The 27718-nt window shown below is 41.5% G+C and overlaps 2 protein-coding genes across 11 annotated transcripts in view; one reads left to right on the top strand and one right to left on the bottom strand.

The window, feature by feature from the left end:
• Nucleotides 1-1440: 1440 nt before the first annotated feature.
• Nucleotides 1441-18859, top strand: LRRC40 (leucine rich repeat containing 40). Its single transcript, XM_084527479.1, has 15 exons — nt 1441-1672; nt 1966-2147; nt 2654-2727; nt 3691-3820; nt 4229-4352; nt 5179-5321; nt 6406-6578; nt 6891-6981; nt 9429-9474; nt 11914-12022; nt 12953-13060; nt 14652-14762; nt 15996-16073; nt 16812-16997; nt 18134-18859. The coding sequence occupies exons 1-15, from the start codon at nt 1519-1521 to the stop codon at nt 18237-18239; spliced, it is 1815 nt and encodes a 604-aa protein (XP_084383605.1). The 5' UTR covers nt 1441-1518; the 3' UTR covers nt 18240-18859.
• Nucleotides 18511-27718, bottom strand: part of LRRC7 (leucine rich repeat containing 7) — a 175963-nt gene continuing 166755 nt past the window's right edge. For all 10 annotated transcript variants that reach the window (XM_084527464.1, XM_084527460.1, XM_084527472.1 and 7 more), the window contains one exon: nt 18511-26839. In XM_084527464.1, coding sequence (XP_084383590.1) covers nt 26732-26839 — 108 coding nt within the window. In that variant the 3' untranslated portion in view covers nt 18511-26731. The remainder of the gene's footprint in view (nt 26840-27718) is intronic.

Genomic DNA, 27718 nt, shown 5'->3' with positions numbered 1-27718 from the left:
CCTCCCGCCTTCGGCCGGGGACGCGCGGGGGGGCGGCGCCTGCGCAGTGGGGCGGGGAGGGGGGGGGAGGCTGCTGCGCCTCAGTGCGTGCGCGCCGCGGGTGTGGCGCATGCGCAGAGTGCTCGGTTGGTTCCTGAGGGACCAAAAGTGGTTGTAAAGTAATGACAGAATCACAGAATCACAGAATTTCTAGGTTGGAAGAGACCTCAAGATCATCGAGTCCAACCTCTGACCTAACGCTAACAGTCCCCACTAAACCATATCCCTAAGCTCTACATCTAAACGGCTTTTGAAGACTTCCAGGGATGGTGACTCCACCACTTCCCTGGGCAGCCTGTTCCAATGTGAACGTTAACGTGCATAAAGGTGTTTGTAACGTTAATCGGTGCGGGAACGCCACCCCTTCCAGCCCCAGTCACGGCTTCTGGGGGAGTCACCTCGGCTTGCTTCACCCCCACGCTTGCAGATGTCTGCCTCCAAGTTTAACTTGAGCGCCTCACACACAACTGGAAGGTGCCGGCGCTTTTTTTAAAGGCCGGGTTGAAATATCCGGAGTTTTCCTATGGGGTGGAGCCCGGTGACTCCCAGCGTGAGAGGAAAAATGAGAACTGAAAAGAGGTTAAAAGCAAAAGGGACAAGTCCTTGGTCACAGCCCAGAGCACGACGTATGGCGGGGGCTCGAATCACCAACCCGCTCACCACAGTGGTATTTAGCCCTTAACGAACTACTTCTACATTCAATGGAACTTAGATTGTAGATTTAAAAAAATAAAAGTAAAAAGGTTGTGTTTGGAACACCAGGTGCTTGAAAACTCAAATGGCTGTAAGTTTTTAATGACTGAGGGAGAAGCACGTTCCTTTATTCGCTTCTCAGAGGATCCGCCGGGTGGGTCAGACACCGATCGCACCCAGGAGCCGAAACCAGGGCTGGTCACCAGTAATGGCAAGTGTTGGTGGGCAGCCAGCGCTGATCAGGTGGGAGTCACAGGATCATTGAATATCCCGAGTTGGAAGGGACCCATGAGGATCATCAACTCCAGCTCCTGGAGTATTTTCACTTAGTTTGCCAACACTGGGCAACAAGGAAACGAGTTGAAGTAAAAGTGCCTTTCTGTGTGGCTACTTGACATGTATATTTACAGTGTTTTCCAGGTTATTTGGTCTGGATTCACTCCTGCGACAAAGGTGAAGACGTTAAATAAAAAGGGGGAGAGGAAGGAAGTGAAATCTGAGCAACACAGCATCCAGTTGCAGCTGGCTTGTATCTCCGTCTCCTTTTGTAGGAATTTCGTACCCTCCGTTCTGCTGCCATCACGCAGTTCCCGGCCTGGCTTCCCTCCCCACATACCCAGCTTTGTACCCGCTCCCTCCCCAGCCCCAGGCTTTTTGGTGCGGCACCAAATGGCGCTGGGGCTGAGGCCGGGGCCGTGCCTCCCGCTGCTGCCTCCCTGAGCCCGGGGCGGGCGCTGGGCCGGGCCCCGCCACCCTGCGGGGCGGTGCCGGCGGCCGAGGCTCGGGATGGCGGCGGCGGCGCGGAGGGCGCGGCCGGGGCAGCCCCGCTCCGGCTTCGGGCGGGCGGCGGAGGAGCCGGGCCCCGCCGTGCCTCAGGGGCTGCTCCGGGCCGCCCGCAAGAGCGGGCAGCTCAACCTCGCGGGCCGCGGCCTCGGCCAGGGTGAGCGCGGGCGGGGGAGCCGGGGGGCTGCGGCTGCAGCGCCGGGAGGGCCGGGGGCTTCCGAAATACAGCGATAAGGGAGGGCAGAAAGATCTACAAGGGGTACAGCGGCCATAAGGAGCGCTCCCTGCCCTCCCGCCCTCGTTGCTGCCGCCTCCAGCCACGTCCAGTTGTCAGCTCTGGAGAAATCTCCAGAAGTGTAATTGTGTGCATGCGGAAAGCACTCAGAATGGGGAAATTTCAGGGTGAGTAACAGGTGTATTTAGCTGACCCGTGTGTGTTTGTGCTTGTAGTGCCTCAGCATGTGTGGCGGATAAATTTGGACACTCCGGAGGAAGCCCATCAGAATCTGTCTTTCGGTGCTGCGGATCGCTGGTGGGAGCAGACAGACCTGACCAAGCTGATTTTAGCCTCAAACAAGCTGCAGCTTCTTTCAGAGGACGTCAAGCTTCTGCCTGCACTCACTGTGCTAGATGTACGTACAACGATCCTGCTATGTGCTCTCTCTGTAGGAGGTGGGACAGGATAGTCTTAGGCCCTTGTTTTCTGTTTCCTATGGAGGTGGATGTGTAGAAGTGCCATTGGTGTGTTCTCAGGATAAGGATTGTTACATACCACCCTGCTGATACATCAGTTTATACACTGGTCGTAGGCATTGTTCTGTAGAAAGATCTAGGAAATATTAATAAGGGCACTGAAAGAAGATCTGGTTTTGGATGCAACCACCTTTCATACACTTCCCCCTACTTCATATTAAATAATTTAATTTCTCACTGCTTACTGTCAATTAAGTAGAATTTTGACAGATTGGCGGTTGCAGTGCTGTTATTGGTAATTGTATCGAGTCATATACACAGCTGCTACTACTGGACAAAACTATTCTTTGTATTAGTTTTTTTAATATCTTTTTGTCTTTTGATGTTGGGGAAGAAAACCTACAAGGTGCAAATTAGTAACTCTTCTAAAAACTCTATTTTTCAGGTACATGATAATCAGCTGACATCTCTTCCATCTGCTTTAGGACAATTAGAAAATCTTCAGAAACTCGATGTCAGGTAAGCGTTACCTTACAAAAAAAAGCGTTACGTTACAAAAGTAGAGCATTGGTTTCCAAGGTGTGAATGAGAGATTGTAGTACAACAAGTTTTGTTGCAGAAAAGTTAACTTTTGGTTTTTAAATAGACAATATACTGAGAATCATAGGTTTCAGGTCAAAAAAATATTTAGGTTTGTTACAAAAAATACTTACATGTAGGTTTGTTAGAATTATTTTGACTAATACTCAGAAGTCACAGGCTCACTTGGAAGCTGAAAGCTGGTATTTTGAATAATCACACAAAAGCAGTATCAAGATTCGTTTGCTTCAGTCTGGCAATTTTGTTTTAAAGGATTAAAAATGTTTTTTCTCATGAATAATATACATTGGAAGTAACTATAGGCCTCGTTTATGCTCTTCATAAGTTCACATTCTTCAGTTACGAGGAATAACTATGTAAGTTTGTGCACAAGGAGACACAGGGTACGTTCCTTTTGTGTGTGTGAACTGCATTAAAAAAATTAGATCCGTCTGGAATATTGTAAATTCAGATGAGGATTAAAACTGGTCTTGAACAAATAACCAGACATAATTCCTCCTAGGAAACCAATCCATTGCAGAGGGCTATAACAGCTGTAAGAGAGATTTTTTTTAAAGGTGATGGTGTCCTGAACAGCATGCATATGCAAGCTGCACTCTGAAAATGTTTCGCAGGAGCCTGTCTCACTGCAGCTGTAATGAACAGTCGGTCTGTGCCAATATCAGAATTTCAGGTGCATGCTGGAAATGCTTGATACTTGCTCGAGGGCCCAAACAGTTTGCATTTCAAGGGGTCATGGTGGCTAGGACAGCCCTGTAGGTATTAGGGTTGTAACCCTAGTTTGGATGGCATCATGTGTAACAGAAGTTTTTTCATGCAGTTATGTTCTTAAAACTACTTAGTGATTGTTATTTCCCTTTGTTTTCCACATTTTAATACCAGCCATAACAAACTGAAAAGTATCCCGGAAGAGCTGATGCAGTTGTCGCACCTGAAGAGCCTTCTTCTTCAGCACAACGAGCTGAGCGACTTGCCGGATGGGTTTGGACAGCTTGTCAGTTTAGAAGAATTGGTAAATTACAACTTTTTGAAAAATATTTATTTGCTCAGAAATGTCAATTTATCCATGTTTTGTTACTGCAAATGTAAATCACAAAAAAAAAGTCTTACATTGCAGAACCTTATGAATATCCCAGTCATTTATGTAGCTTATCAGCTATTACGTTTTTGTGTGTTTGCTCAAAACCAAGCTTTACTTTGGGTTTGCCAAATATTTTAAGAAAAATCAAATCCCATATGACCTGTCAGTCCTGGGAGACTTGTCTCAGCCATTCACATTTCTACCAGGGAGATCCTGAAGATGTCAGCAAACTAGTTTTAATGTTCTGCCAGTAATTAACTTTACAGTAGCAGTACTCATGGGAGACTTTAAACATCTCTCTTTGTAACCTCTTTCTCTCTCTTTTTATTTAATCTTCAGGATCTGTCCAACAATCATCTTACAGACATTCCAACAAGTTTTGCTTTGCTCATTAACTTAGTGCGACTCAACTTGGCTTGTAATCAACTCAAGAACCTGCCTGCAGATCTCAGTGCGATGAAAAGTAAATTTGTTTCCTCAGCTTATTAAGTGTCATACAGCCATTTCTGTGGTTATGTTCGGAAACTTGTTGTATGTTATTCAGGATTAAGACAGTACGTTTTGAAGGAGTTAAAGTATTCTCAAGAGCTCTAGTTCAGTGTTATTAAAAAAAATCAGCTACAGCTACTACATATCAAGCTTAAGTCCTCTCGTGGTTTGTGTTTCTTGACAAATGGAGCACAGGGAATTGTTAGAAAAGCCTAAGGATTCCTGTTGCTCAGCTTTGAAGATATTAGCCTTAAAACTGCAATAAGCAATTTGACAAATGTTTTCTTTAATGCATATTTTGAGTGGAAAATAAAGCATAAATAAGAGGGTTGAATTCATTGGAAAGAGAAAAAACATGAATTTTTCACTGATGAAAAAATCTATTTTTACTGTTCAAATGTTAAATATCAAGCTTATTCATGTCAGATGCATATTTGAATAGCCGTGGCAGATCTGATGGCAGGACCAGGTGGTAGATTGCCATCTTTTTTAAATGCTACAAAAATTATCTGCAGATCTTTCTGAGGTGGTCTGTGATATCAGACTGAAAGTTTCCTGTTATCTCCAAATGAGAACTGGTATCTGGTAGGGTCACTGGAGGCGTTCCAGAATGTCTGTGAAGAACGAATGAAAAACAAATGTTTCGTTTTCAGAAATGCTGATGCTAACTGACTTGATTTCTTCCAAAATTCCAATTGGCAAAATGTTTTTAGGCCTACATCAAAAAGCAGGAAATGTGTGCTTCTGCAGAAAACTATTTTTATTTTCTTTCTTTGTCATTTGCACACTTACTTCTGTAGGCTTAAGACAACTGGACTGTACTAAAAACTACCTGGAAACTGTACCTGCTGAATTGGCGAGTATGGCATCTTTGGAACAACTTTATCTGAGAAAAAATAAATTACGTTCCTTACCGGAACTTCCCTCATGCAAACTACTGAAGGTAAGGTTTGAAATAGTTGGTGCACTGTAAATGTGTTTGCAGTAAACTTCTAAAATAATGATTGTTATGTCATGAGTTACTGTGAATCACTGTGGTCAAAAATTAAGAATTCCCTGTGTAGAATTCTGTTTAATATGTACCCATTTGCAATTACTCTTATTGTCCGTGTTGGTCTGTCCTAATGTCCTTTGGAAGGCAAATTTACAGTGGTGCTCTTCAGATCTGGAAAACAAAAGAAATATTTAAGGAGAAGAATGACTGAAAAATAGATGTAATATTGTCTGCAACAGTTGTGTTTTATCTCTGGCAACATCTTCTGGATGAATTTACATTGTTCACTGTATTTTTTTCTTTGTAACTGCGGAGAAAATATGCACTTGAAAGTATCCCATCTTTCAAATATTTTGTAGCCTTAGTTCCCCATATGTTTATAATTGAAAATTCCCTGGCTCAGAACATCATGATTTTGTTGCTCAACTAACAGAAACATGATTGGGCCAACTGAATGCTTGTATCACTGTTGTTTCCAATGACCAAATCCATCACTGAATGCAGACACCTTAGTTCCTCCTAACTCTGAACTCAGCCTTTACAATCCCAGGCTATTGCAGCATTTTCTAACCAAGCTCCTGCTGCTGTGAGAAGTTCAGTGTCTGTAGGGCATCCAGTAGCATGCGTCTCTTTGGTCTAAAGCACCGTTCAGTTCTTCCATTGTAAGTGAAGCATTTCCAGTAGGGAGATGGAGAGCTGCCGTCTCAGCTTCCTATAGCTTAGAATTTAAGAAACTTCTTGGGTAAAGTAGTTGTTAACAAGTTCTTGACAAAAGCGGAGCAGATTTATTTCTAACTTGGACATGAAACTCAAAGCTGGGAGTTCTCTGATGGTTTCAAAACAAGCTGAGTTCAGACACATGTCCCCGGATCTTTGGAAGCTTTGATGTTTCCTGTGTAGATAAGTGGGTATCAAGATCTGTATCTTCTCCACACCATATGTTTTGGCTAGTGCCATGATTTGGGAGATTAATAACTTGCAGGGTAATTTTACCAGGGTAACATAACTCTGTGAGGGATCTCTGTCTCCACAGGAATTACATGCTGGTGAAAATCAGATTGAAATATTAAATGCAGAGAATCTTAAGCATCTGAATTCCCTCTCTGTATTGGAACTGAGAGACAACAAGATAAAATCAGTTCCTGATGAAATTACTCTGCTTCAGAAGTTGGAGCGACTTGACCTTGCCAACAATGATATCAGTAGGTAATAATAAAAACCACGTATGTCTGCGACAAGGCCTTGCTCAGGGCATCTACTGATGGCTAATTCTGTAGCTAATGTATTACTCTTTGTAAAATGTGATTAAAAAAGGACTTGGTTGTAAAATGGAGGAGCCCGTTCTGTGTTATGTAAATGCTGTGATCAAACTCTGCCTTTATTAAATGTAATACATTCTGCATCTTTTTATTTGAACCCAGAGCTTCAGAATAGCAGGCCATCTGACAAATAATTGCAAGTGCTTTGGGATTTATTTTGAAGCTGCTTTGAACTGAAATGGGTTGTTTCTGGTTGCAGATTGCCCTATACATTGGGGAACCTTCCGCAGTTGAAATTCCTGGCATTAGAGGGAAACCCTTTGAGAACCATTCGAAGAGACCTTCTACAAGTAAGCACGTTTAGGTAGTGTTGAAAATTTGGCTCTGTTGCATACTTATGTTATCCAAATCATGTAGCCAAAATATTATTAGAAAACATCGTAGCCTGCGCAACTTTAATCTGTCTCTTTTGTTTGTGTAATTCATGTGCTCTTTCCGTGGGAGTCTGATAAAATGCTTTAGATCATAAGGACTGTGGAATAAAGGAGGTTGATGCTTCATAGGACCCATTTCTGATTTGCTGCAGAAGCTGTAATATATATTGCAAACAAAGCAACAGATGTCTGGGGAGAAAAGGATAAGGCAGCTGTCTGCTGCCTAATTCTGCTGCAAGTCACAGTTCATTGCAGTGCTAGGCAAGTTCTTTATGTCAGGCTTTTCCTAGATGAGCGTGGATTTCTGTTTCTCATTTCCTGCTTGCCTGAATTAAGGATCTGGGATTCAATTTCCAAAGAGTTTTTAAAACAGATGTGTTTTGAGCCATGACAATATGAGGTACTATGTTTTCTTGTGGATAACCTACACCTCAGATCTATGTTCTCTCTGTAGGTAGATGGCAAAGCGAAGGTGTGAGTTGTGCATGAGAAAACAAGTATGGAGGGCAGCAGGGAGGCTGGAGCATGGGCACTGCTGCTGCTATAGAATTCTCTTTTATTTTTATCTCAGCAGGCTCTTCTTGGTGGTGGCATACATTATTTCTTCTTTTCTGTGCTTTTGCCAGTGCTTTAAAATAAATGTTTCCAAAGCACTTGGATTCTCTAAATACAAACAACATCAAAGGCCCTCAGTTGAAATGAATTTTTGTAATATGTCAGAAATAAGAGGGAAAACATACGTATCTGATTAAGTGTGAATTGTAGTCACTGAATTAATGAGAACATCATACGTGATTCTGGAGTTCAGAATTGTCTTAAAATGTACATACAAAGGAGTCTGAGTTAGGGTTGCTTGGCTACTTCAGTTCTGCTGTTCCCTAGTATATGAGGATTTACTGTCTTTCAGCAGTAAGACCACAGATATATGTAATTTTTTTTGTAAATATTTCTTATTTATACCAAACTACAGCTACAAGGATTCCAGTATGACATTTTTTACTTATACCATCTTGATCCGTTTCCATTACACTGGAAATTTATAGCTGGAATTTTATATGCCTGACTAGATTTTTTTCCACTTGATTTAATAGAGAAATAGATAAATCTTGTAGGGTCCCCAGGCACTTGCTAGCAGCAGGTGAATGCTGAGATGAAGGAGTTGCAAAGACGGGGGATAAAAGTATAGCCTAGCAGGCACAGATTCTGTCTTGTGCATCCCTGATTCATCTCTTCCTGTTCCTCAGGCTTCTCATTCTGGTCTGAAACCCACTCTTGTGTTTTGTTTTGCTTTGTTTGTTTGTTTTTCCAAAATCCAGTCATCTCTTATTAAATCCTAGTCTCTCCTATTTGCATTAAATTATCACCTGACTGCTGAGCTTTGTCTTACTGTCTGCCTTCCTCTCCATGAGCCAGATGACCATCACTTAACTTTCTGTTTGACCTTCACCTTTTTCTTTTCAGTTTCTCCTATATGGGCTTCTCTTGCCTTGCTCAGCTCAGCAGATGCCAAGTCTTCCTGTGTCAGCATTCACTCCCAATCTTCTCCAGCCTCTCTTTCTCTGTCTTCTGTCTTCAATTTCTGTCTGGTTTCATTAGATTCCTTGTGAGAATTCTTCCTTTCCCTTCTCCATGTTTTGTTTTTCCCCTCCGCATTCAGATCAGTCTCTTCTTGTGTATAATAAATGTCAGCTAGAATGAGAAATGTTAATTCATATTCACTGCTTAAGTTCAGTCTCTTCTTTTAAAACTTAGAGGAGAAACACTCAAAATCATGAGGAAAGCCTAGTTTTATCCTAAAACAGATGGGCTGGATGAGATTATGCTTAATTACTCAGAGATTGTGCAGGTAGTAACTGCGTTTGACCAGTAGAGGTTGCTATGAGAGGATTGCCAATCAAATCTTTGGACAATCCAGCAGTTAAAAATCCATGCAAATTACATAAACTGTGGTGATACAAACAGTTACTGGAACACTGAGCAGTCAACTTCTTTGACTAATGTTAAATTTCTTCTCCAATGCAGAATTGTGTTAGACCTTTTAAGAGAAGACTAAGTTCTTTTGAACAGTTTTTCCTCACTCTTGGCCAAAGTCTTTAGATTAAAAGCTAAAAATGTGCAGCCTAAGGTGGTAACATGGGTCTGGGCATTTCCATCTGGAATAAACAACACTCTAAATAAGCAAGTTCATAAGCTACCACAAGAGAGTTTTTCTACACAACCTGTTAGGTAGGTTTTATAGGTAGCAGTGCTATGAGCTCTACCTGTGTGACTGAAATTGTCATTCCTGATTGTCAGAACAGCTGTATAAATACTGGCTAGCAGATGCTTACTGATCTTTCCTTTTCTTTTCTTTCTTTTTTAAGAAGGGTACCCAGGAACTTCTGAAATACCTAAGAAGCAAAATCCAAGGTATATTGTTCCATCGCGCTGCATTTTACAGATAATCTTTCTAAGAAATTGCAATAAGCTAGAGTCTACTCAGGGTAGCAGTTTTAATCCAGTTTCCTCCAGTTTTCCCGCAGTAATAGTTTTCTTTACCCAACAATGTGCTCTTATATCTCACTGTTGTTCCTTTTTCTTATTCTATTGGATAATACTGAACAACAAGCATTCTTTATGGGGCACTGTCACTTAGAAAAATAATCTTAAGTGTTATGCCCTGGTCCCTTTATGCATTTTGGATGAAGAATTCCAGTAGCTTTTTATTTTTTCCCTGAGCATCACAGGAAGTTTATATAACAAGTTCTTCATTTTAAGCTTGCCATCTGTCTGCTGGCTTGGTCGCAGTATGGAAGGGTAGGTGAGATTATGCAAAGGTACTCTGTATTATTGATTCATTCATGTGGGAATGTGGGCAGTAAAGTCCAGTGATTCCCAGAAAGTATATGCATGAAAAAGTCTGCCTTGAAATCATGGTGGTGCCATAAGGTCCAGCATGTAGCTAACAAATAGTATAAAAAATTCTGGGGGAGAAAGTAGTTGATTATTTTAAAGAAAATTCTAATCTTGGCCTACTAGAATTCATCTTTCTGTGACGTATGAGTCTTGATCCCAACATTCCCTATAGAAATAATTAAAAAGTCATAAAGCAGAAATTCAGATGGAATATCTCAAGATTAATTCTCTGGATGCCTGCTGTGTGTTTTTGCGGAATCTTCTTTTGGATTCTGAGATCCAACTGCATGGATTAAAAACCACCTAGCTGGTTGTGTATCACATTTCTCTTAAAGATGCAGTACATTTTACTACCACCAGTTCTTTTTACAAAAAGGGATCAGAAGTTTTTAGTTGCTTCCATGAATGGAAATCACTTTTCAGATTATTACCTGGGCCTCCCATTCAGCGAGATACTTTGCCTTTTTTTAGTTTTGTGCTGTATTTTCTAAGTAAAGTGGTGGAGATGACACTGTATTTTTGATTACATAGGCAACAGGCTGTCAGAGTCTAAGCAAATGGCATGTTGAGGAGATGAAATCTTCTCAAAAACAGGATTTTTTTTTTACCATCTTTAGAAATCTTCATCTTTCTTAAAATGTATGACATGAAACAGGCAAAATAACCGGGTTTGCTGATCATGTTAAATATCATATGGAAATGATTTTGCAGTGCTTAAATGGCAAAAAATGCTTAACTTCTTCATTGAGAAGGGGCCTTGATAAGACACATAGGCAACTTTTATTGAACATGGTACGTGTAAATTTGTATGCTTTCTGCAAGTGGGCTTTCTTTCCATCTGCCAGATGATGGCAGCATTAATTAGGTTACTGCAGTGTGTGAAATTGCTTCAAAATGCCCGATTCCATGCAAGTATAACCTAGTAGTAATTTCGCAAAAATTAGTTGGATGCTAGAGTACATACTCAGAAGCTCACCTGGTGACCTATGACAGTTAATACAATTGTGGATAATAAAATAAGCTAATGTCCTGCATGGATGGCAGCGTTTATGATTTTACTGTATCTGTTACAGCATCTAATAGGGAGTTAAACCAGTAGCAGTAACAGTCTTATTCGTGTAGGGATATAACTGAAAAAGTGGCTCTTAAATCTTGGTTTTGGTTCTTCTTAATGTAAGGCTTACTAGCTGGGCTTAGGAACAATAGTCAGTTGACTTCTATTCACAAATGCCACTGAATTTCCTACAGTTCTGTTCATTTATTTTAATGGAAGCTGGGTTTATCATGCTTGGACTTCTGGGTAAGCTTCACCCTACTTAAGCATATGTTGAATGCCTAGGGTGTGATGCCGCAGCTCAGACACGCAGAGCATTTTTAATTGACTACATTTCTTACATACTCAAAGGAGCAAACAACTTTTTCATGTGGATTGTAGAGAGTAATCAAAAGGAACTCTACAGAGGAGGATATTAGGAAGGTTTTTATAAATATTAATGTTTTAACTATAATTATGGTCAGGTTTGCTGTTCTGCAGATAGTTGACCCTTATCACTTCTTGCCTATCTTCCCTGTTTCTCACTGTTTCTAACCTCCACACTTTGGAGGGTACTGGCTAATAAAAGCTAGCTAGTGCTAGCATACCAGGTATGGTGTTTAATGACCTGGTTTTTTCAAAATCCAAGTCAATTCTTCCACCCCCCCCCCAAAAAAAAAAAACCACAAAGAACCCAAACCCTGAAACCCCAAAATATATGCAAAAAAAAAAAAAAAAAAAATTAGGAAAATCTTGAAATAATCTGAATTAGATTATATGCAGTCAAGCCAGAAGATAGGCAGAGTTAAAATGGCTGATGGCAGGTGACTAGGGACCCTAAAAATTCACCATCTATGCTGCTCAGGGCACATCTACGGCAGCCTGTAGGTTGTGTGACTGTCTGTGTGTGCTATCTCCAGATGATGGACCTAGTCCAAATGAGGAGCCTCCTGTGACAGCCATGACTCTCCCAAGCGAGTCAAGGATTAACATGCACGCCATAACTTCCCTAAAATTACTGGAGTATAGGTAAGTGTTTGGAAATATTGCCTATCTCTAAAGTTATAAGAAAACTTGTGGGACCCTTCCAACTTGGATATTCTTTCTTATATATATTTTTTTTAATTTATTTTTACCTCATGGTGTTTACCAAACACTTTTCGAATTCTGATATATTTGTGCATTTTTCACTTTAATTTGAGTGCTCAGGAGTAGGCAGATGTGATTGCAGTCTGTTTCACATCTCGTTTTCTTTTTTTTTGGCCTGTGTATTGTCAAATACTCCACGATAACATTCCTTTTAACTCATTGAAATGCTTAATATCTTTAGATGCTTTTAGAAGCTTTTACACTTCCTTAGTTATTATCATTAAGTCTCAAAAAATCTCCTGGTAGGTGAGTATTTCTTCAGTTACTTCTTAAATGTAGCCAACAATTTAACTTGTTAGGCTAGGAAAGGGGAATAAAACCCTGCTTGCTGAGAACTGCTGGGTGAAATGCACAGTCCTGCAGAGAGCTGGAACGTAGAAGGGGCTGCACTGTAGTGAAAGGGCTGGGATGGACACTTTCAGTCTGCTCAGATGGTCAGAGGCTCCAAATTCAGTACTTACCTGAGTTACAGCGGGGGGATGTTTTCTCAGCTGAGAGGAAGAAACAAGTGAAATGCTGATTTACTCCAGTTTCTGGCCCAATATATGGCATTGACACATTTGTTGATGTAGTGACCTAATTAAGCTCATAATGATTTTTCCTAAGCAAGATGACAAAACAAGATGTCAGCTAACATGGTGCAGGGATTGGTAGCTTTTTCACAGCCGTCCTTTCAGGACTTTTATTTTAGATATTTATGTATTTATTTTATTGCTCATCTTTTTCTAAAAGGAATGAAAATGTTTTGTTAATAACTAGGAGATGATTAACATGTTTGTGTTACTTGGGTAAATGCTTTTTGTTGTTCAGTGAGAAGCAGGCAGCTGTGATTCCTGATGAAATGTTCAACGCGGTCAGAAGTAATCCTGTCACCACTGTCAACTTCAGCAAAAACCAGCTGACTGCCATTCCTGCAAGGTACTTTCAGAAAGATCATCCTTGTTCGTTTTTATTCTGCCTCTGTTCCTCAGCGTCTTGTGTTGTTTCCACTCAAGCATATTTACACTTCTTCCTCTCTCTGTGTACACACACACAATGCAATTGAGATGCTGAAAAATGTGCTCATGTTTCTGGTACAAGTAGCCTGCAGGTGGGTCCATTTATTAGCACAAAGATCACAGTAAAAACAAGCTTGGCTCTGCTCATCGGTGCTTACATTATACGTTGTCTTTCATACTGCTTTTCTAAGCATTGTTGAAATGAATAGGGGTGGACTCTGATGTGACTTCTAATAATTATGAAGTGCTGTACTTAACTGCAGGCTAGTATTGTTTTCCTTGCAGAGTGGTCCTTTTCCCATACGAAGATAATCTGTGTGTATTCACCACTTTGTTAGGTGATAGCTTTGGACTATTGCAGAGATCCTTTTTCAATGTGGTTTCTTCAGACAGTTTAATTGTGAGGTTTTGGGGTTTTGTCTTCAGAAGCCTGAACAATATCCATGCCTTTTTTCTTGATAGCTATTGTCCCACCACAGCACTGGATATTATTGCACTTGTTCCTTCATCCCCAGTCAAGGAAAAGCTTTCTGTTGACAGTAAGGGGAATAAATACTCTTATTGCATAAGGAGGAGGCTTACTGCATCTCTGTAAGCCTAAGAGCATCATGACAGCTGATTTTTAAGGATACCACCCCACTAGTGGGGATAACTTACATCCATTCTTGGACACAAATGTGCTGAACATTTAACCTTTTGCACATAGAACTCGAGGAGGTGCTATCTCACATGGAGAAGATGTCTTTTCAGTACAATTTAGTGTAGCAAATCAATTTAGTGAGATAATGCTTGCGCCGCCCATGCTTTTTCGCTCTGTGAGAGTCTGTTGCATTCAGGGGGGAGGAAGCTGTAGGTGTGCAGCTGCTAGGTGCAAGGGAATTCAGTGACAATCCAGATAGGAGAGGCGAGTGTTTAGTTCATTTAATTACTTTCTGTTTTTAGGGTTATGACAGACATTCTGTTGTCAGGATTCAGCTACTAACTTTTTGAGCTTTTAAATGCTTTACATCACAGCATCTTAATTTAATATGGAAGCAGAAGGAATAGCAAGAAGCAGTAAGTGTTGTGTTTCTTGCCGTTTGTAACAGCAGAAGTGTTGAACAGAATCAAAAGTTGGAAATAAAATGGCAATCTCTTTCAGTTTGATTGCTTAAAGATGGATAGTCTTCCTGTCAAAGCACTTGCAGGACTGGAGATGGAAGTGATTGTCATTTCTGCCATAATTTCTGAAATCTCTAAACTGCATTTAAGTGAGTAGGCTTTCTTAGCAAATTTACTCTCCTAATAACTTTTTAAAAGTGCTTCTGAGCTTTGTTTTTACATCAAGTGTAACTCTCCAGGATGGAGAGTTTTCAGAGGTGGTTTCTATAATCTTCACGAAATTGCTTCTGAAACATCAAGAAACACCAAATGTTCTTGATTTGTAGATTTCTAGAATGAAATATTTTTTTCAGCAACTTAGAATGCAACACGTGCTTACATAGTAAAAGGATTTTCATGTTGGGTTTCAGGATCGTGGAGCTGAAGGACTCACTTTGTGATCTCAACTTTGGCTTCAACAAAATCTCATCTATTTCCTCGGAGCTCTGCATGCTTCATAAGTTGACACATTTGGATATCAGGTTTGTGACGTGTGTTGGACTTCCTTTCCCAGTGACTTGTTTTCGTGCCTTTTTAAACCAGCCATCTGTTGCAGTGGAATAGCAGTACTGAAATAATTTTTAATTTCCCAAAACAGCTCCGTAGCAGCTGAATGACCGGCAGATCCAAAATAGCAAGTGGCCTAGATTCAGGCACTGGTTAAAGCACAAAACAAGTGGGCAAGCTCCAAGATTTGCTGTGATGGAAGAGCTTGCCTCAGTCACTCAGTGGTTCTCAGAGGTGTTAAGAGCGTGTTTAAAAACAAAACAACACGGAAAAAAAATAATCCTGGGGGATATCTGGGAAGTAGGACAGTGACTGTACCAACTCTGGTGTGCTGCCTGAACCTGCAGCTGTCAACTGGGATCTTATTGCAATACAGCAAGATACTTACTGTCATTCTTCCTTGCATAACTCCTGAAATATGCTCAATGCATGTGTTTAGACCTCAGGGTTAGCTTGCTAGCATTTATTATCTTGGCTGTTTCACAAAATGAAGAGCAGCAAAGCAGAGTGCAGAGACAGGTTTGTACTTTGGCTTGGTTTAAAGTAATCTGCCTGAGGTATGTGCTGCTGGTGGAGGAGTTCTGCTGAAGACTGCAGAAATGGATGATAATGAGAGACTGATGAGGGGACAAGGTTGAATATCTGATTAAGAACTTAGGCCTAAGTCTGGGCATCTTTTAGTGAGTGGCCTTTATTTTCCTGTAATAAGACTTTGTGGCATGTTCAAGAAATACCTTGTTGGTCCTTACAAAGCTCTGTCTTCATTTTATTTAAGAATGGCTTCCTGTTGTGGGAAACTGTGCAGTAACAGTAGCCATAAACGAGTTTGTTAGAGCAACTGGATAGCAGGCTGAATGAATTTTGAAGACGTTTAGAGTTATCTTAGTGATTCATGTTAGCACCAACATCTGGGCTGTTTCATGAGATTTCCTCTGAAACCCAAGTAGCAGAATGCCTGCTTCAGAACTGTTAGATGCTTTGAAATGCCTGGGAATTTTTTAGAGAACAGGCTTTTATGTTTTATTGGCAAAAAATGAAAATGCAAACCTGGTTTGCACTCTTGAGCATGGTCTTGATCCATTTATGAAGCAATGTAGTGGTTTAAAAGAGCACGTTAACACTGATAAATATGCGTATTCCGTCTGTGGATTCTTAATTTAAACATCTTAGAAGTTAGTGATTATTCTTTGTCTTCGTTTGATACACAGAAATAATTTTTTGACATCTTTGCCTGAAGAAATGGAGGCGCTGACAACACTACAAGTAATAAATCTTTCTTTTAATAGGTAAGCAACTGTTTTTTTGTTTGTTCCTCTTTTTGTTTGTTTTTGTAACAAAAAAATCAATATAATTTTAATGTGTTGTAAGATTGAGTAGGGACTTCATCAGCTAACGGTGAGTTTAAACAGTTGAAGAGAACGTATTTCTTTACACAACGGTAATATATTTTTGGAACATCCTGCCACAAGTTTTTGGAGAGAGACAGTAGAAACCAGTTAAAAAAGGGTTTAAACAATCTTGTGAATGATAAATCAAAAAATGGCTTCCAGCAGGACTACCCTGCAGCGTCCCTAACACAACAATTCTGGATGATGGAAAAATACAAGGGGAGTGGGCCACGGGAAGCAGCTGGGAGGTGGCCGTAACTGATAACTGTAGCCACCGTGTTGGGCTGGAAGCATCTTCCTCTGGCTCAGCAGGGCAGTTGTTAAGTACACAGGAAAACGACTGCCCATGGCTCTCCCCTCCTTACACTGGAGAGTCCCCTTCTGTGTGACACTAACTGTCATTCACAGCTGGCCTGTAGTTCTGCTACAGGTGCTGAGCTGTCACTGTGCAAATTCTGTCCAGCTTTTTCACCGTGTGCAAGATAATAAAATAACCAATGCTTTCTCCTTCCAGAGCAGCACATTTAAACATTGAATTTCAGTAAACAACACTAAAATGCCATCTCACTTAAAAGGCTGTTAATTTTTGAATGCCTTGTTTCTGACTTTCATTTGTTTTTCTCCTTTTTACTGAAGGTTTAAAGTATTTCCCAGTGTCCTTTACCGCATCCTAGCACTGGAGACCATCCTGCTCAGTAACAATCAGGTTGGGTCCATTGACCCTCTGCAGTTAAAGAAGATGGAGAAGCTTGGAACACTGGACCTTCAGAACAACGACTTTCTCCAGGTGCCACCAGAACTTGGAAACTGTGAAAATCTGAGGTGTGTACTTTAAGTGATGACACGTTTTATAAAAAGTATATTCTGACTGGTTTCTTCAAGGCATGTTTTGTCAGAGGGTAAAGGGTTTAAAAAAAATCAGTCGTATTTATTAACAAGAAGGTGATGCATGATAATATGTAGTATCTTGAGGTAGTCTGCATTTGGAGAATATCTCCAACTCCTGATACTGATTGCTGAGTTCTCAGCAGCTTTGACCACTCACCTATCTCAGTATGAGTGTCTTTATCAGCAGTGTATGTTCACTGTGTTCCGGCTATGGCTGAAAAAATTAAAAGAACTGAGAAAAATGCCAGATGCCTAAAAGAAGTATGAAAAAAAAAAAAAAGGAAGGTTGTGTTGGTTTGTGAAATGCCATGTCAGAGCCTCAGTCAGTTACCTTGTCTGTATGTGTGTACACTGCTGGTGTGCCTGCGGACGAGCCTGTTGGCCAGGTGGGTGAGCCATAGCACTGCCTGTCAGTAACTCCAGTTGGCTCCTGAACTGTGTAAATAAATCCAATTGCTAGAAAAGAGATGGAATAACATTCTGTAAATAATAATGCTCATATAGGATCAAGGCTGTCAATATCTTCAGTTACATACCTCAAAACCAGTTGTGGATAAGTGGTCTGTCTTGTCAAAGATAGCAGATTATCGTTAGTATGGTTTTCTCCTTTAAAGGGCACTTCTCGAGGGACTTAAAAAATACAAAATAAAACAACCCCTCTGAACACAAACAAGCAAAAAAAAACTCCACAGACATTTATGTTTAGTGAAGAGTGAGCTAGCAGCCAAGCTAGAAAATGGAGGGTTGCAATTTAACCCAGCTTTTCTGTTTAATTTTGCAATGTACATACTTGAGGAGCTCTTTTTCTCACTCTGTATTTTGACAGGTTGCTTTAGAAGTGGGGTATGTGTGTATTGTGCATCTACAGTAATATACCACCACTGATTTATTAGCATACATTAAAATTCAGAAGATAGGTTAGTATGAAGTAGGGTAGCAGAAGTTAACATTTTTTGGAAGAACAAAAGAGGAATTACGTAAGAATTTCAAGATTCATAAATCTATCTGCAGTGTGTGTGTGGTACAAGGAAAAGCCTTCATAAAATAACTCGGCATCTCTGTCTTTCCAGGACGCTTCTTTTGGAAGGCAATCCCTTCCGCACTCCCCGAGCAGCCATTTTGGCAAAAGGGACAGCTGCCGTGCTAGAGTACCTGAGAAGCCGAATTCCTACCTGATAGTCCGTTTCCCTCCCAGACTTGTGAATCGAAGTACAAACACAATTCTTCTCCTGCCTGACCAAATGCTCTGCGATTATATTGCCTTCTTCCTTCTTTGTAAACTTCTTGTTAATCTGGCCCGTGCCATAAAGCATTTGTAATTCTGTTCATGGTTTGCATGTTAAGAAAGAATTCACCTGTGAAATATTTCCCCCTCAAGGCTGCATGTCTCAGGAGTGCATTTTAAAATACCACAACCTATGTTTACACTTTTTTTAATAAAGAATACAGTTGAAAGCTGCATTTAGTAAGAGAGACAATGTTTTTCTACAACTAAGCTATTTTTTTTTTTAAAGAACTGTAAACACCAAAGTACTTGAAAAAAGGTGTAAGTAAACTTACTGATTTTTGTATGCCTGTTTTATAATCTTCTGTAAGGTGCTTGGTCTCTCTTCACTGCTGCCTCAAACAATGAGTTACTGGGCTGTACGTGGTGAAATGCTTGAACCCTTAAACTGTATGGTTCTAAGAACACAGTGTGAAATGTACTGCAGACTGCCTGCATGCCTCACGTAAAAGTAAGCAAAATGTGGTTGCTATTGGTAGCTACTCTGAAACAATAAATGTTTGCTCTTGGATGTGTGTTTTCTTTCTACGTTTTTAAGAACGTGCTCTAAATTTTGTAGCCAGTGGCATATAGACATTTAATTTTTTTATTTAAACACACTTCAACATCATGAAAGTGATCTCTTTATTTGTAACAGTAACACATCATCGTTGTTAATAGTATAAAGGAAGGGCTGCTTGATGTTACTTGCTCTGTGACTGTAGATCCACTGCTTCTCTGTTAGACTGCCTCAGGCCTGTGAATTGACATGAAATTGAAGAGAGATCTATCACATGGATTTCCACTGGTAGGGTTTTTGTTTGTTTTTTAAACTACGCTAAGTATTTCCATGATGGCATTTGGATGATTGAACTGCTGCTGCTCTTAGCCCTGTGACCCTCTCTTTTGTTTCCCTGCCCTTTGTAAGGCATTTGTACCACAGCGAGCAGCAAATCCTGAGCTTTTCTTCCCAAGTGTGCAGACGCTGCACTGCCATATTTGATGTCTCACCAGTAGCAATGTGCTGAACCAGTGGAGTTGCTCAGTTTTCAAGTCTCTCTCTGACATATCTGTAATTATCTGTAATTAAAATGTCTCTTTCCTGAAACGTTACTTTGTTTGCTGGTAGATAGAGCAAACATTTCTGAAGCTGTAACTTAGATCACTGATGATGCAGGTGTAGCTGCTAGCTCCCTGGCCCAGTTTTAAGGAGATGGGTCGGTAACAACCGCCTCACCTTCCATCCCTTGTAGAACTGCGACTTTGGAAAACTCAGATCCTTTCCAATAGTAAAAAATGACAAAAAATAATTACAATAAGGTGACATTTTTATTATTTATACAATAAAGAGACTTTTTAATGTTATTCAAAACACTTTTTTAAATACTGAAAAAGTTGGGTACACCAAAGCCGAAAAATGGCTCTGCTATACACTGCACAGCATTGTTTTAGTCCCTGTATTTGTTTTATGTACAGAAGCATCTGCAAAATGCATTCTAAACACAATATGCACCTTACGGATAAGTGTCATACATGAAATAAAACTGGAAGGATACAACCTGCATGTGCAAATTAACCGACAATATAATTGATTGCACTGAATCAATAGATTTAAAATATAATTTTGAAGTACCTTTTTGCACATAAAATGAAGCAGCTTTCAAGTTCAGTTAAGTCTTTATACTGCAAAAAACATTAAGTACATTCACAATCTATGTTAATAAAGTAGTAAATATTTTTCATTCAGCTTTATTTACATTAATACTGTAATTAAACTGAAAAGTACAGTTAGTCATTTGTAATATAGCAATCTTTTAACACATACAAAAATGACCATTTTCTGTATATAATTTAAGCTCAAAATCACAATTATCTCAAAATATTAATTACAATACAGCCATCTCCATCATAATTAAACATGTCTTTTATAAAATGGTAAAATTTTTAATAAAGTAAGCTGTTGGTTTTGAACTGGATACAGTACTCACAAGTAGAAAACTTAACTGATAAGTGTTTGTTCTGACCAGGGTTTCAGGGCAAAGCCACATATGCTAGCAAAGAGACAAAGAAGGCCCCAATTTACAAAGATGAAGCCTCTTGTGCTGCAGGGCTGTGGCTCGGTTGGTGGTGCTGCAGGAAAAGCCTCACGAGGGCCATGTAAATTCAGCATACAACGCAAAGATGTCATTCACTTCTGGAGTATTTGCTTGGATTCTCAAGCAAAGAGGATTGGCAAAGGCTTTGTTTGTTTGAACAAAACTATTTTAAGTTTATGACTATTAAATACTGTAATTTGAAATTTGCTTTTGCAACGAAAATTCACGTTGGCCGCCCCAGGCTCACGCCGCTGGGGAGGAGCGCGGGTTTCCTTGCCTGGCCTCTGGTGTCACTGCTGTGCTGCACGCGTGGCTAACGCCAGCGATCAAACGTACCCGAACCAAAGTTGTTCGAAACAAAACCAAACCACCAATTAGTTCATATCCTATCCAAACTACTGGCCTGAAAGTTGTATCATCACTTTGTATTCCACTCATACTAGCAAGACTGACAAGTGAAATAAGTCCTTAAACCTGACTGGCTGAAAATAAAATGGGAAGTCTTTGTGCCCTTGTGAAAATGAGAATTTTGAAGGCAGAAGAACTGGGAGAAGAGCGCTGAGGTGGGATGGTGAGGGTGGCACAATAGCCCCTGGGTTAGGAGCTCAAGCTTTAGACAGCATTTTATTCTGAACTAGAAATCCCAAAGGAAAATTCTGCAAAGGTAAGTAGCGGATCTGCAGCCCACAGCTGAGGTTTGTAATCTCCTGTGCTTGTTTACAAATTTGGGCAAATTGATACTTGTGTTTTCTTTCTGTTTTATGTGTCCTGCCTGGCTGTGAGAGCGAGGGGTTAGACCACAGTGAAGCAGATCCCCGGGTGCTTGTGAGCTTCACTTTCATCTGGGAGGCTGGGCAGCACACAAACCCCAACCCTCGTCCTGCTGCCAGTCAGTTCCCCAGGAGCCAGCGGCCAGCCTGGTCTAAATCCCCGTGTCTGAGAGCAGATCCTGCACATGGGCAGGTTGGAACGCGTGGTTTGTCCTTTCATCCTGTCTTTGCATTTACTGTTGCATATACCCCTGTCAGATATATACATATGTACACAGAGCTATAGGTACGCGGGCTTTTCTTTGCATAAGGAAATTCAATGCTATATTACAAGCCAGAGAGGTTTAACCAAGGAGAGTCTTTACATTTTAAGTGCTCACTAACAACAGCAAACCAATCTCACGAACACTTTGTACTGCATTTTTAGTTGAACTTTTGGGTCATGAAGATTAATGGTGTTCTCCAACATCACTGATTTGACTCTTTTGATATTAATCTATAAGCTAAACATATGGCTATTAGAGCAATGTTTCCAAGGTCTTTCAACTGCTCAGAAAAAGGCCACCCCACAACAGCGCCGTATCTGATGGTACACGCAGACAGGGACACGTTAAAATACATCTTGGAAAACACCAACACTGATTTGAAGATAGCTATTACGAACGACTAGCCTTTAAATATCACAGCTCACCAACACCCTGAAAAAAATTGCAAACTGTGAATGGAAAATGAATGAATTATCTGGACTGAAAGGTCTGCACAGGGCTTCCTGGGGTTTTCTCTTAAAATGTTGCTCAAAATAAGAAAAGCATTTGGGGAGCAACTTTTTCCCCCCCCCCATTCATTTTTTTCTTAACAGCAGCCCACAGGGCACTGCCGTGGGGGACAGGGCACTGCTGGCAGCATGAGCCCAGACTGCGACCACCGAGCTCCCCAGAACCTGCTGCAAAAGGAGGCTAAGGGAATTACAGCGCAGGTGTCCCTTTCCAATCTAGCCCTTCCCTGAGGATCATTTGTTGTTTATTGCATGGGAAATCCAGAAAAGCAGAGCTGCGTGCTCGCCGCGAGTGGGGCCATTGCCATGGGAACATCACAGCTGAAAGCTACCGGGGGCAGCCCTGCTGGGGAGAGCTGCCAGCAGCACGCCGGACCTTCCAGTGTTGTTTCTAACCCGGCGTGTTTCAGTCGGTATTAGCATGGCCACGAGTAGCTTCAGAAAAACAGCGTGTGAGTGCCGGTGTAGTTACTGTGGGAGAACATATGGGGTGCTTGGGAGAGCTGCACAGCCCGAAGGAAGGAAACCATCTGCAGTTCCCAGCCTGCTTGCCTCGATCAAAATCCCTTCACACACATGAAACTTAACCCACACACGGAACTCGCCTCTGGGTAAACTGTCACCTACCACCAGCACTTGCCATATAACCACATTTAGTTGAAAAAAATATATATAAACAGTATATATATATATCACATATATCGTACCTATGTGCAGGGCATGCACATAGCTGGGTTCCCCACCTGCACACCGGGCTGTACACGACCATGTACGTGAGGCTGCTGGGGACTCCAGGACAGACAAAAGGTGCACGTTATTTCGAAGGACTAATGTACAAATTCTAATTGGGCTCACTGAATCAGTTTAGTTGCTCATAGCATTAGTCCTATCTAAACATCATTTCTACAAATTTGAATAAAAATAATGCCAAAAAGGAAATATTTGGTGAGTTTGGACAATGGAGGTTGATGTTAAAGGTTCACTGCTGTTCTGTTTCATCTGGGAGGCCAAATTCACCGCAATCCCCTTTCTAGAGTCAGCAGGAGTTTTGGATAAGTTAATTTGGCATTCCATTGCACTAATTCAATTTTATTGTAATTTCGTTTTCATTATAATCCATTAATGAAAGCACTCAGCAATCTTGAACTACAGTTCTGCACACAGCCCTGGCTGATTGTGCCGCTGCGCCTCAGCTCTCAGAAACTCAGCACGCAGAAACCCAGCTGAGCACAAAACGCAGAATTAACAAACACTGAAGACTGCTTCTGCCTTTCTCGGTTTCCCATTTTTCATCTGCATGTTATCTTGGGTGTAGGTGTCAGGATGGGCCCCCTGTCACCCTTCTGAGACCTGCAGCTCCCCAGCATGTTCCTGGAGCTGCTGAGCAGCCGCCACAGGCTGCAGATCTCTGCCTTGGAGCTGTGTGCGGGGACGCGCTGGGTGGGTGTGCACCGAGTCCTGCACCATGGCAGCAGGCAGCGGTACAGCAGGATTCAAAGCTGCGGCAGTAATTTACTCCGTTTTCCTGCTGGAAGGAGAAGTCATGGGGAAAATTTCTGCGCTAGGGAGCTGTGCTATCATGGACTGCCCCCGGGCATGTAGCAGCAGATGTGCAGATGTTCGCTGCACCTCTGTGTGCACGCGTGCTCATGTTCTTAAGTGATTTTTTTTGCATGAAAAGACAAAAGTAGCTCCAAAGAGGAGCTGGGTGCGTAAGTACCTATTAATGTCCCTAATTCCCATTCAGTATAATTAATGACAAACGATGTAGGTGTCTGCAATTTTCTGAGCATATGATGAGAAAATCCTTACTTCTCTAAAGGGCAATGGGCTTAAGTATGGCAATGTTGGCCTCTGACATGCCATGCATGTTAGGAAAGTTTTAGATGTGTTCTGCCAGAGCCTCTGTGGTTTGAGGGGACATTATGAGACTAAAAAACTGGAAGCTGAAAAAATGGGGTAAATAACAATTCAAACCCAAATCATGTGAATTCAGCAAGCAGCTTCGGCTGGTAGCATCGAGGTTTTAATTTACTGAAAAGAATTCATTATTTAAATTTATTTTCTAGACATAATCAAATCATGTATTCAAATAGCACATTTTAGGACTAGCATTACTATGGCTCACTGGGGTACCTGCTGCTGTGCTGCCACTCAGGTGGTGCAGAAGCTCTTGCAGTGTGAATGCTTGCATGTGTTAAGTAAAAACTCGTATTGTGTGGGAACCTGCTCAGTCAGCTTGGAATTTATGGCTCATTAATGGTTATATTAATAAACCTAATCACTCCTATTGATTAAAGAGAAAGGGGGAGGTGTCAACGACCATAGGACAGGGAACTTACATGCAAATGTAAGTCTCACTTTCCTAGCCACTGCTAAACAAATTCCTGTGGGGAGCTGAGGTGAGGGCTGTGGGCTGCGTTTCTCTGCACAGTGCCAGGGGCTGCCCTGACCGTGCTTTGCAATCACTGCCATGGAGGTTAAAATAAAAGGAAAAGGAGTGCAAACACAATAAAAATCCTGCTGCTCCATAACGTTAGAGGATAGTTCCTACTCCTACCGATTATGTATGGGGTACCTCTCTCTCCTTTCCCATGTGCATAGGTGGTCTTTATACCACCCTTTCCTTCCCAAATGTAACAAGTCTTTTTTTTTGAAGGCCCGGGAGCTTCCAGAGAGAGGCAAAGAATGACTGCACCAGCTTTGGGAAGCCTGAGTTCATTTGGAAACCTTGCTTTGACAGTTATGGCCAGGCTGGGGGGGGAAGGAGGGGCTGATTATGCATTTTCCTTTGTGGCTGGTGGATGGGATGAGGCCCCAGGTCCCCTCGCTGTGTAGGCAGTTTCTAAGAGCACCCAGATGTGAATGCACAGAGATGATAACTGAGTAGAGCAAGGATTTGGGGTCCTGGCCTGGCTGTCCCTCTCTCTACCCAGTTCCTCTCCCAACACCCACAGCCAAAGTGATTGCTGTGCACGTAATAACCTCAGCAGACTGCTCTTCCTGAACTCATTGGGTTTTAGGGACTTGATGTAAGCCCCCAGCACACCAAGCAGCACGTGCAGCAGTGCTGAGCACTGGGGTGTCTCAGTAACACCAGGGACACATCAGGAATGCTGCCAGCACCTTTGATAGCTCCAGTCCTTCCACTTACTATAAACAAGACTGCAGCAAAATTCACAAAATGCATTTATACCCCTACAGCAGGACGACTAGGTCCATACAGCAGGCAGGGCAGTAGACCTAAGGGCTCTATTGTCTCTGGAAGTCATGTTAGTTTAATTCGAAGTGTAATTACCTCAGTCATTGTGCGCTTGCTTATGGGACGAGAAGAAAGGTTTGAGAATTTCTAGAGGCTCTTGTAAGCAGCAAAGTGACACGTCCTTTGCCATGCCCGTGAGCTGTAGCACTGTGACCCTGACCAGGGCCCGGCTGCAGCCCCCTGCCCGCGCTGTGGCTCTCCCTGCAGCCCACCACCACCGCTGCCAGGCCGATGGCAACAGCACCCCTCAGAAACACCTCGTGGGAGGTTTCCTTCTGTTTCGCCTTCTTGCTGTCAGTTACGCCCATGATGTAGGCCTGAATTACTGAACCAGCAGCAGGTTTGCAGAGTTCTGTGCTGCCAGTACGCTCTGTCGAGAACAGCGCGAGGATTTTTACCTTAAGGGTTTCAAACTGAGTGCTTCAGTGGGAAAGCTCTTCCCATGCTCTCTCAGCGCCGTTCTTCTGCTCCCCCTGTGATATGTCATATCTCAGATTAAATCTATCCCCACTCATTTTAAAGAGACTGTTACACAAATAAAGGGTTGTATAAAGGTTAAAGCCTTACTGATAATGAACATATCGAGAAGGGGATAACAGCCTGCACCAGAGCAAGAATACAGAACACCAAAGACTGGGGGAATGGGCAATGCAAGGAAGGGGCCTACAGTTTTAAATTCAAAAGTTAAAATAATAAAATTAGCAGCAACAAAAGAAGTTTTACTGCCACCCATCATAAACGTCTTCCATTTATGAAGCGTATCTGTCTAACCTCACTGTTCGTCCATTTAGTGTGTTCACATGGAATCGACTGAAAGTGCCAAAGAAAAGGAAGTTAACCAATCTCCATGTAGGTTATTTATATCTAGGTCCCAGAGTTGACAGTATCATTTATTAAGTATCTCACCCTGTATAGTGACATTTTTACTAATTAGTATGGAGCCAGCTATACACACTGCATATGTACAGGTATTTTCATAAGGCATATAATATCTTTGCATTGAAAATAAATGAACATTATTAAATTTAATTTAATATATACTTTCTTTGAGGTGTTTATGAAAATATTTTTTCTCTATATTTTTGTATGTGACATGATAGAAATATTTCATGGGAAGTACAGGTTAATATATTTTATCTTTATAAAGGCATATACAACTTTGAGGCAGTGTTTCTGATGGACAGCAGAATTCCTAAAGAATTTGTATGTGCTTCTGTGTTTTGAAATCATATGAAATTGACTTTAAGAAGTAACTTGATTAAAAAAACGCACCAATGCACAGCCAGAGGCTGACAATTAAAACTAATACATAGCCACATGAACAATATATTTATATAGTTAATATATTTTTTTCAAGATGATCGGTACTAACATAGAGTATTATACATTTGGCACTACTGTTTGCCATTGGTCCAGCAATTGGCAAAAATTTGTTTCCTATGTATAAATCTGTTTGAACATTAGATCTGGCTAGACATATTTACTATTTATAAAAAAATATTTAGACAGTAAGCTCACGTTGAATAACTAGGTCTACTGTATTCTGGAAACTCTTCAGTAGTAATACAGCTTTCTCATGTTCCATATGTACAAAACTGTGTCCATTTGCCTGCAACACAAAAACAAGAGGAAAAATCAAATGAGATCCTATTTAATATCTTCATTTTGTGGGTGCAAAGGGATATATGGAAATGAAAAACAAGCCTAAAATAAACAACAGTCATATGGTGTTTTCCTGAAAGCAGGAGTTCGAATGGTACCGCTGAGAGAACACGTTTCCCTCTTCCTGCACCGGAGAGATTCGGCACCCTCGGGGAATTAGTGCAGCTTCCAGCAGGAGAGGGACCAGGTGACCTCAGGGGCTCCCTTCCAGCCAAAGTTTCTCTCTGACTCTACAATATTCAGCATATTTTCCCAAGAATCCAGAACTCTGCGATGTAAGGGTTTCCTACACTCTGGAGCCCAAAGGAGCCAGCAGCAGCACAGCCTTGGTCTCAGACACTGCATGTATAGGGAGTGAAAAATTACTGAACAAACTGCTCTACTTTAGTGCTAATTAAATCTTTCTGTAACTGGCTGTTAAAATGCTATTTCAAATCGTCAAACTTTAACCTAATTATCAACAGCTTACTGCATGGGATCGATAAGTAGAACCTCCACAAACAGAGCAAGGCTTGGCCTTCACCAGGCACCGAACAAAGACAGCGCTCGCTGCACACACCTGCCAGTGAGCCACCCACAACAGCTTCACAATTTGGGACAAGGTTACACCCCAGGACTGCCGTGGCTGTGCTGCTGACCCCACACAAGGCAGGGTGACTGCTGGGCTGCCCCTGGGCTCCCCTTCCCTACAGGGCCCCCAGCAGACGCCCCGTCACTGACCCGTGCCCAGGGTGCAAGCACAGCCGGACCAAGATGGTCACTGGGAGAGAGGAGCCAGGTCTCTAGCTTAGGGTAATGCTATAAGCTTACTGTGCTGTGACAAGAT

This window comes from Aythya ferina (assembly GCF_964211825.1).
Source record: "Aythya ferina genome assembly, chromosome: 8".
NCBI lineage: Eukaryota > Metazoa > Chordata > Aves > Anseriformes > Anatidae > Aythya > Aythya ferina.
Note: the sequence above shows the minus strand (reverse complement) of the source record. Positions and strands in the feature narration are given on the sequence as shown.

Bases quoted from the DNA above. Each gene is read 5' to 3' on its own strand.
- LRRC40 (XM_084527479.1), top strand. From the start codon at position 1,519: ATGGCGGCGGCGGCGCGGAGGGCGCGGCCGGGGCAGCCCCGCTCCGGC. The intron at 5,322-6,405 runs GTAAGGTTTGAA...CTGTCTCCACAG, and splicing joins CCTCATGCAAACTACTGAAG to GAATTACATGCTGGTGAAAA. The intron at 16,074-16,811 runs GTAAGCAACTGT...TTTTTACTGAAG, and splicing joins ATAAATCTTTCTTTTAATAG to GTTTAAAGTATTTCCCAGTG.